The sequence below is a fragment of the Petaurus breviceps genome, unplaced genomic scaffold, assembly GCF_028583685.1.
Source record: "Petaurus breviceps papuanus isolate PSGF00001 unplaced genomic scaffold, PetGlider_PUasm1.0 220, whole genome shotgun sequence".
Taxonomy (NCBI): Eukaryota; Metazoa; Chordata; class Mammalia; order Diprotodontia; family Petauridae; genus Petaurus; species Petaurus breviceps.
The window spans coordinates 6,662,000-6,672,104 of NW_027185876.1; the positions used below are offsets into that span (position 1 = coordinate 6,662,000).

The 10,105-nt window shown below is 40.1% G+C and overlaps 1 protein-coding gene across 2 annotated transcripts in view; it reads left to right on the forward strand.

The window, feature by feature from the left end:
- Positions 1 to 10,105, forward strand: part of TTLL7 (tubulin tyrosine ligase like 7) — a 189,728-nt gene that overhangs the window by 148,353 nt on the left and 31,270 nt on the right. For both annotated transcript variants that reach the window (XM_069094609.1, XM_069094610.1), the window contains 3 exons: positions 3,629 to 3,831; positions 5,005 to 5,139; positions 9,623 to 9,703. In XM_069094609.1, the coding sequence (XP_068950710.1) occupies positions 3,629 to 3,831; positions 5,005 to 5,139; positions 9,623 to 9,703 (419 nt within the window). The remainder of the gene's footprint in view (positions 1 to 3,628; positions 3,832 to 5,004; positions 5,140 to 9,622; positions 9,704 to 10,105) is intronic.

Consider the following 10,105-nt stretch of genomic DNA (forward strand, 5'->3'; position numbering starts at 1 on the left):
CCCCCCCCCAGCCTTCCCTCCTTTCATCATCCCCTCTCTCATCCCCTTCCCCCCTACTCTCCTGCAAGGTGAGATACCCTATTTAGTGTGTATTTCATTCCCTCCCTAAGCCAAATTCAATGAGAATAAGGTTGACCCATTCCCTTTTGCCTTCTTATTCTTCCCCTCCATTGTAACCATTTTCCCTTGCCTCTTCTCTACATGAGATAGTTTACCCCATTCTGTCTCTCCCCATCTCCTCTCATTATATTCCTGTCTCACCTCCTAATTTCATCTTTTAAGTACAATCCCTTCCTATTAAATTGGTCCTGTGCCCTCTATCTATGTATATCTGTAAACATATATACACACATTCACATATGTATTCATACGCCCGTATACCCTCCGATTTGGACATATATATATATATATATTCAGCTATTTTCATACTGAGAAAAGTTTCATCAGTTAAAATTTTTTTTTCCATGCAGGAATGTAAATAGTTCAACTTTGATAAGTTCCTTATGATTTCTTTTCCCTGTTTACCTTCTCATGCTTCTTGTATCTGAATGTCAAATTTTCTATTCAACTCTGGTTTTTTCATCAAGAATGCTTGAAAGTCCTCTATTCCACTGAATGACCATATGTTACCCTGAAACATGATACTCAGTTTTTCTGGGTAGGTGATTCTTGGTTTTAATCCCAGCTCCTTTGCTCTCCGGGATATCATATTCCAAGCCCTTCGATCCCTCAGTGTAGAAGCTGCCAGATCCTGAGTTGTCCTGATTGTGTTTCCACAATATTCAAATTGTTTCTTCCTGGCTGCTTGTAATATTCTCTCCTTGATCTGGGAATTTCAGAACCTGGCTATAATATTCCTAGGAGTTTTCTTTTTGGAATCTTTTTCAGGAGGTGATTGGTGGATTCTTTCACCCTCCATTTTGCCCTCTGATTCTAAAACATCAGAGCAGTTTTCCTTGAGAATTTCTTGGAGGATGATTTCTAGGTTCTTTCTTTGATCATGGCTTTCAGGTACTCCAATAATTTTAAAATTATCTCTCCTGGATATATTTTCTAGGTCAGTGGTTTTTCCCATGAGATATTTCACATTGCCTTCTATTCTTTCATTTCTTTGTATCTGTTTAACGGCATCTTGTTTTCTTATAAAGTCATTAGCTTCCATTTGCTCCAATCTAATTCTGAAGGAATGATTCTCCTTAGTGAGGTTTTGAGTTTCTTTTTCCATCTGGAAAATTCAGCTTTTTTAAGGCATTCTTCTCCTCATTGCCTTTTTGAGACTCTTTTGCTATTTGAGTTAGTCTATTTTTTAAGGTGTTATTTTCCTTAGGTTGTTGACTCTCATTTTGTAATTTTCTTGCATTGTCCTCATTTATCTTCCCAATTTTTCCTCCATTTCTCTTATCTGCTTTTTCACAATCCTCTATGGCCCTATAACCAGCTCATATTTTCCTTGGAAGCTTTTGGTATAGGAGTTCTGACTTTACTGTCTTCCTCCTGTTCCATGCTTTGATCCTTTTTGTCCCCCAAATAGGAGTCTAATGTTGGATTCTTCTATTTGCTTTGCTTCCTTTGCCTGTTCATGTTGCCACTCAGTTACTTGACTTTTGGGCTTTTTGCCACAGTAGGACTCTGCTACCAGACAGGGGAGCTTCGTACCAAATGCTGGGGTTCTCTCAGCTGCCAGAGGTATTAGTTGGGTTCCCTCTCTGAAGCCTCCACACACTTTGGCAAGCTGGTCATGCGCCCCACGACCTCTACCCTAGACTGAAATCCAGATCCAAGCAGGTTAAAGCAAGAGCGATTACCCTTCAAACTGGTAGCTTGGTCCCCCTACACTCTGCAGGCCAGGAACTGAAGCTGCCACATAGGCGGCTGCACTGCAGCCCTCAGCAGCTTCTCGCCCCAAGAGCAAAAGCCAGTGCATTCCCAACTACTGGGTCCCAAATTCCACACTGCACTGACCTCTCACTTTGTCCTTAGCATCTATGTGTTGATAATTCTGGACCGCCACAGCTGCTGGTTATCTGGAGTCCCTCCAGCCGATGTCTGATCAGGCCCGCCCTGGGGCTAAACCCTCGGCCTGGAGTTGGGGTCGGCACCCAGAGTGCTGTGCTGGCCATTTCCTACAGGCCTGCTGGGCTGTCTTCAGCAGGAGGTTAGCTTCTCTGTGTAATTTTGTGGGTTCTGTAACTCCAAAGTTTGTTTAGAGTCCCCTTTTACATGAATTGGGGAAGGTGGAAGCCGCAGCCACATGGAGGTCCTGTTTCTACTCTGCCATCTTGCTATGCATATTTTTATAAAGCTCTGTCTTCTTTGGCAACTTTCTGTGCACACACACATTGATCCCTTTGGTTCATTCATATTTTTCTTTGTGACTTCAGCATTCCATTAATGATATCATTCCATCTCCAGTACCTCTTAGAATTTGTATTATTGAATATAATTCTAATCCATGGGGTCCTTAATGATAGTGCATCTGGACTCTTTGAAATTTGCCATCCAAGAATCTCAGATGCACTAGGAATCTAAAAAGCCATGTAATACTGTTGTGGGGAGAGGAGGAGCTGTGGAGTTTTCTCTTGGAACTGGCAATATGCCTAGAATCTAGAAAAGATGAGGGGTTCTTAACCAATTCTTCATCAGTATGGTGAAGCCTATGGACCCCTTCTTAGAATCAGGGTTTTTTTTTTCCTCTTGTATATTGGGTATATGCATTTTTTAATCCCACAAAATCTTTAAAAGGTAAATCACATATGTTTTATGCCCAAAGGACACCATTTACAAGGCAACCAATTTAAAGATCTTTCTCTCTCCATCTCTCTCTTTCTCTCTTTATCTATCTATCTACATGCATAATAAAATAATAATGCATGTATATATCTATATGTACATGCATAATACATTCCTTTTATTAATTTTTTTAGCTAATGAAGGAAATTCCATGTGCTTTCATATGCATTCATTTCAATTCAATAGATTTTCTTTGAGTACCTCATGCATTAGGTTCATGTACTAGGCAAAACAGGAGATACAAACATGAATAGGTGTCACAGTGCTGAATGTTGGAATTGGAGTTAGGAACATGAGTTCAGTCTGCCTCAAATACATAATAATTGTGTGACCTTGGGCAAGTCACTTAACTGATATATGCCTCAGTTTCCTCAGCTGAAAAAATGAGGATGAAAACAGCAGGTAGTTTTCAGCAAAGTGTTTTGTGAACTTTAAAGTGTCACATTAGCTAGTGTTACTATTCTGTTAATATGAAGGGAGACTCTAATTTAGTAGTGAAACTGAACATTCTATTTTGATATGAGTTCAGCCTGGTGATCCTGAAGTATCCCTTCCAATTCTCCAGTTCTGTGGTTCTTTGAAAGTTTTCACTCATTCATGGCTTGTGACATTTCATTTCTTCACAGCCTTCTAAGATGGACCTTCCCTTTTAGAACAAGACTCCAGTGCACACAATTAAAACACATGGCTTATCATTATATTTGCTGTTAATGTCCACTGTCCTACTGGCTCTTTGGCCACTGCTGGTTTGTTACCATAAGTTTTGTCTCTCTAGAGAAACTGTCCCTGGATCTTTCCACTGGTGCTGCAGAGATTTAATGCAGGTCCTTTTCCACAGGCTCCATCAGACGCTCCCTCAGCTGTCCTCGCTCCATCTCAGCGAATCCATCCATGATTGAACACCGCCCTTTTTCTGCCAGACAAATGATCCCAATCTCACGCCCAGCTTCTGGGGTTAGGTCTCAGTCTCTAAACCGTTCTTCCTCTTCCTTGAGGAGTTTACCCCAACCTACTGGCATGGATCACCATGAGACTCCAGTGGTAAGTAACTGCTTTATCCTTTTTCATATCATAAGAAATAGAATTCTCCAATCTGACTTTGCGTAGTAAAAAAAAGACCAAATGGAAGACAATGCTGATCCTGAGATACTCCAGTCATACAATGGAGCTGCCATATGACATAAGCAATGACAGCTCAGAATGGTGCCTAGTGCTGCTCCATCTTGGACTTCGCTCAACTTGGTTACCGGAAGAAGGGAAAGAATCTTCTAAAGTAGTCTTGAGTGATAGAGCCTAAGGCTAACATTGTAGCCAGGCCCTTAGGTTGGCTTTTTTCATTGCTGCTTATACAGTAGTCTTATCATGTTGAAAATTATGCAAGTTTAATGTTTTTGTTTTTTGGGAAAATATTTACTGCCCTTCCTCCATGCAGATATTACAAGATGGTATTAATTGTTTAAGTCTCAAACGATTTATCCTCTATTTCTAAGCTCCCTTAGAGAGAGAATACCACCTATAAGCTGCGTGTTGTTTATGTTGTATCCTTGTATGTCAAAAACAACCTTTACTTCAATCCACCACTCAGTCTCAGAGAATTATTGTTAAAAAGTTTCACAGAGTTTATTTTGCCCACAGGCATACATTTTCCTTTGAGTTTCTCCCAACACCCTGTAGTGAGCATGGTGTACTTTGCCATCCTGGGATTATCCTCTTCTAGAAGCGAAATCTGGTGGTTTGGGGTTTTTTACATGGAAGGCCTTGTTACTGAAGAAAGATCCATAGCAAGTGATTAAATTAGGCCGAGTTACCAGTGAATAACCATTTTTCTAACCAGGAAAAAATACCAGACACTCATGTACACAATGAAGTTGATGAGGTAAAAATGTTTTAAGAGGTTTTTTTTCCCCTTTTGGTGACTGAGTTTGGGAAGGTTCTCCTTCTTTGGTGTGTGAGAGGTACTCTGACATCCCCACCCTTTTAATGGCAGGCTTGCCTTGCTTACAGAGAGCCCATCACTGAACAGTATGTGAGCTCTTTGGTGATGTCTACACGTTATTGCTGCTAACTTCCATTTTTCCTCCACCAGAATAAATGATTGCTTTCCCTTTCTTATTTAGTTACTACAGGTTTTGAAAGTAAATCATTTTTACTCAGAAACATCTTTTCCATCATTGCAAAATAAAACTTCAAAATCTGTCTTTCTTTGAATTTAAGACTGATCCTTTGCAGCACCTGAGAACGAAAGAACAAGAGGAAGAATTTACAAGGCAGACCTTGTTTATTCTCCGAGACATGAAGATCAGGTTCCCAGGGAAAACAGACGAAGAATCACAACAGATCATTGAGGATGTAAGTGTATGACGTATGTAGCCTAAGCATCCTTAGCCTCAGCCCTGTAGCATTGTTCTCAGGGTTACTAAGGCCTGCCTAGAGGTAGGCTGCTAGGTGACAGACATAGCATACAGAAATAGCAGCTTCACTGTGGGCTATGGGGCTGTGTTCCAGAAACTTCAAGGATAAGGAACACTAACTAATGCTTATATCTTCTAATTGATCACAAAGAATTGTTAACTATGGTAAAATTTCCTCCTGTGGTGTGTTTATGAAAGAAAATACATATTAGAATTTGATGAAATAATCTCAGTAAATGTGCCACAAAGATCTCCTTCATTTCTCAACCAGTCCATCAACAGGCATTTTATTAAGCAGGTTCTCTGTGCTAAGAGGTCCTCTTGGTGTGGGGGATAGAAAGACAAAAGGGGAAAATTACCCTGCCCTTAAGGAGCGCCCATTTTTCACAGCACATGCATACAGGAGCATGTCTGGCACATATGGAGAATTAAGAGAAGGTGGAGTTTTTAGTGGGGGGTGTCTCAGCAGCTGGTGGGGTCAAAGAAAGTGGTTTTTGAGCTGTGTCTTGAAAGGGGACAGAGGCATCTAAGGTATGGAGATGATGAGGGACAGACAAGATGAGCCGCAGAAAGACCTGATAAGTGCTCCTTAGAACACCTAGGGAGTGAGGACGGGAGGGAGGGGAGAGAGGCTCCTACAAAGCCTGCAAAAGTGGCCTGCCATCGGGTTATAAAGGGCTATAAAAGCCAAACAGGATTTGACATTGTACCCTAGAAGGGAATGGAATTGTGTTTGAGGGAAATCACTTCCTTTTGAGAGTTGGAAGGGACGTCCCCTTAGCTGTCACTCCCAACACAGTCTTTCATTTTATATATGAAGAAACCAAGGCTCAGAGGAGTTAATTGCTACCTTATCCAAAGTTCCAGGAAAGTAAGTGACAGTGCCAGAATTTGAACTCATGATCTCTGACTCTAAAACTTCTTTCATTAAACCTTACTGGGTGAATATTTTGAAGAGAGAGAAAAAGTTGTTTTTTTTTAAAATAGACATGAAAAACCATGTAAAAAGGAAATATTAAACATAATGAAAGAAGAGAAAGTCATATTTTTTATTGCCAGGAGCAAGAGCAGAAGTTGGGGCTGGTATAGAGGATAGTAGTGGTCAAGAGAGAAAAACCCCTTGTAAGTAAGTGATATAGTAAATGTTGACTAAGGATGGAAAGCTTTCCTTCTGTAAATACCTCCACTGGTTTCTGCAGTCCCTTCTAGCTGGACAATTCTGCTGATTCCAGTGCTCTTCCCTTTAGTGATTGTACTTGTCTTTTGGGGAAAGTTGTTATTAAGACACTTTGAACTCATTGGATGAAGGTTATCACATGGATCCAAGGTGTTCTAAGTCTTATTCTGAATTCCAAGCATTTTCTTGACATTTAATGTTGTAAAATGAACCATCTTTAAAGCCAGCCTAATGAAATTGAAGAGTGAGCTTGAAGAATTTAATTTATTTTTAAATCAAGTACATGTGGTTAGAAATGGAATTAGAGAAACCGCACTGTTCTTTCACTAATCCCAAGTGCCCACTTTTGCAAATACTGATCTCTTTAATGCCAGTAGAATCCTGGGTGATTTCTTTAGCTGTAAACCAAAGGACACATTGATCTCAGAAGAATAAAACTACAAGTAATCCAAAGAGTAACGACCAGTCAGTCAGTGAGTAAGCATTTAGTAATCACCTACTCTGTGTACTGGGAGCATGAAGACAAAAGAGAGAGCTCATAGCCTAATGGGGCAGAAAGCATGAAAACAACCCTGCACAAACCAGATCAAGATAGGATAGACTGCAGATTATCAACAGAGGGAAGGCACTAGGATTAAGAGAGACAAGGAAAGGCTTATAGAAGGATGTTAGCTGGGACTTGAAGGAAGCCAGGGAAGTCAGGAAGCAGGGATGAGGAAAGGGGCGGGGGAGCTCTAGTCTTAGAAGGACAGCGGGCTTAAGCAACAGGGATGATCACCACATAAAAGATAATGCCACCTAGCTCCTGTATGATTGGAATAGGGGAGCATCAGGCATGGTGTGTAAGTGAAGGAGCAGAGATGGGACAGCCAAGGAAGGCCTCCCTATTCCCACAGTATTAAAAGAGCCATGAGAAGCAGCCTTTTGGCTCCTCTGTGGAGGACTCAAGGGGTCCTTGAGAAGACGGCAGTAGAAATCGCATCCTGTGGCAGGGAGGCAGTGCCAGAAAAACAAAGAACCAGGTTTAACCAATATCACAGGGATGTTAGCTTTAATCATGGCTTACTTAGCTTTGAAGTGTTCATCTTGTAAAAATAGGAGAGCCACAAGGGACCTGTTTTAAATGACACAGAGTACCTGCAGGAAAACTAGCCCTGGGCTGCACTTTTCTGGTCCCTTCTAGAACTCTGAGTCTATCAGCAGGGCTGTTGCTGGGGAAAGCCAACTCAGTGCCTGCTAATAACGTGCCTGCTAATAACACATACAGAGGGGAGAGGGCATCAGAAGGGGTTTAGTGAGAAATCATTTTCCCTCATCAGAGTTGTACCACTTACTGTGTAAATAAGGTATCAGAGTGTTCTTTTCAAGCATGTACTTTTATTAACTTACTTAAGTTGTTTACTGGTAAAAAATATTTTTCCTCTCTGCCTTGGAAGATTTTCTTTTATGGAGTAAGGTCGCCACCCAGTGGCCAATATTAACCTAACAACTGCAGCAGATTGTTGAGGGTTTGGTATTCGTTTTTGCATTTTCTAACATTAATCCTGACCTCTTTGATGATCTTGTTTTTGAAAAGGGGGAAAAAGACTTCTGTGTTCAATTTTTTCTCATGATATAAACTGACACTTTAAGAGCAGATAAGCTTAATCTTTAATAATTAAGAGACAAATTTTTGTCATTAAATTATTAAAGAGTATTTATGAAAAATTTTAATAATTTAGTAACAGCCTAATGTTTATTGGGGCAGTGAGGTGCCACAGTGGCTAGAGTGCTGGGTCTGGAATCAGGAAGATCTGAGTTCAAATCCAACCTGAAACACTTAATAGCATTTTTTTGGGGGGGTATTATTATATCTTTGCCAAGAAAAACCCAAATGAAGATTCAGACGTGACTGAAACGACTGAAAATCAACAACAACAATTTTTGCCGTGCCTGAAATATTTTGTACATGTATTAAGGCAACTTTAATTGTCCTACTAAATTTAAAACAGTGCAGATGAGTTTCTCTTTGTGAACTCTTGTTATCTAAAGTATGGAAATATCTTTTCTAAGTGAAAACAAGAGTTATATATATAGCACATAATTGCATGTAACTGCTTCTCAAGCAAATCTGGTTTCCTTGTCTGCAGAGTTACAACTTGAAAATAGTTAAGGGATGCAGTTTTGGTTTCTGTGCTGTACTATGAACTATATACTACAGTGTATACGATTACACCATAAACTGACCATACTGACTGTACTATAAACATACATCCCCAGAGCCATAAGTCATAGTAGCATTCCCAAGCCACAGAAGTGTGTGTGTGTTTATCATTTTGTCTCTGTCCACACATGTCTTTGTCCATATTTATGCATTCAGATTTAGCTGACCTTACCTTTGATTCCATGTGGTACAATTAGATGCTTCAGTACCCTAACTTCTGGAACTTGTGTTCCAAAATCAAATTCAACCATATTTTCGTCCCTAGCAGACACTGGTGAATATCATACCACATTAGTTATTTACAAAATGCCTTCCCAATTGCATATGGAAAGCATAATACAATTTCTAAGACAATCTGACTCCCTATTAGCTAAAAATAGCTAATCACTGACATTTGTTATAGCACTTTCAGTTTGCAAAATGTTTTACATAGATTGATCTTTGTAATACCTCTGTGAAATGGGTGCTGTTATTATCATTCCTATTTTAAAGATGAGGAAACTGAGTTTTGACATGTTACGTGAATTGCCCAGGGCCACGTATCTATAAGCTATTAAGAACCAGAGGTCAAATTTGAATTCAAGTCTTTCTGTCTGAGGGGTCAGCATTTTAATTTAAAAAGGCTATGGTCAAAGGGTGTTGAGTCAAGAGTCCTAAGTTCTGCTCATCACCGCCTTTCATAATCTGTGTGATTTTAGGTAGATTGACCTGACTTCTCCGGACCACAGGGACTTTCTGAAGTCCTTTTAACTCCAGGAATGTCTTATTTTGCCAACTTTTTTATATCATTACCCTGTGATTTGAGATGTTTACCAGCTGCCTTAAAAGAAGTCTGTGCTTTCTTACTGCTTTGAGAAGCACTGGAAGTTGGGGATTTTTAATGTTGGGTATACAGAGATGAGTCCTCACCATTACCTGATGATAATACTGAGTTTTCAGTTCACAGACTGTTAGTATTGATCTTAGCGGTCTCCTGGGGGCTTGTTTGGGGGGGAGGGGATGATGGATTGCACTTCATTTTGTTTTTCTTCCCAAATACAGATCATGGATAACTGGAAGTATCATAAACCCAAGGTGGCTTCATACTGGCTCATAAAATTGGATTCTGTAAAACAACGGAAGGTGAGTAATGTACAGTATGTTCTTCCCCTTCAGATCTTTCTTGACTAAGAAGAAATCAGAACCCTTCAGCTAGCATCTCCAAATTTCCATGTTCATGACCGGTGTTTACATTGGAGCCTTGGCATTTTATTTTATGGTTATGTCATTGATAGGGCTCTATGCTGTGGGCCATCAATACAGGATATAATTTCATCTGTAATTACTTTTAATAAGCTGGACTCTGACGCAGGTCTTGTGATAACTTGTAGGTCATATGACGTTTTGAGGTTGAGGTGTCATTTATAGCTTAGTAGGGTTTGATTCTTCATGATGCACCTAGAGGAAAATGGTGGGGCAAAGGAGTTTTTGGCATTATTCCGGCACACACACACACACACACACACACACACACACACACACACA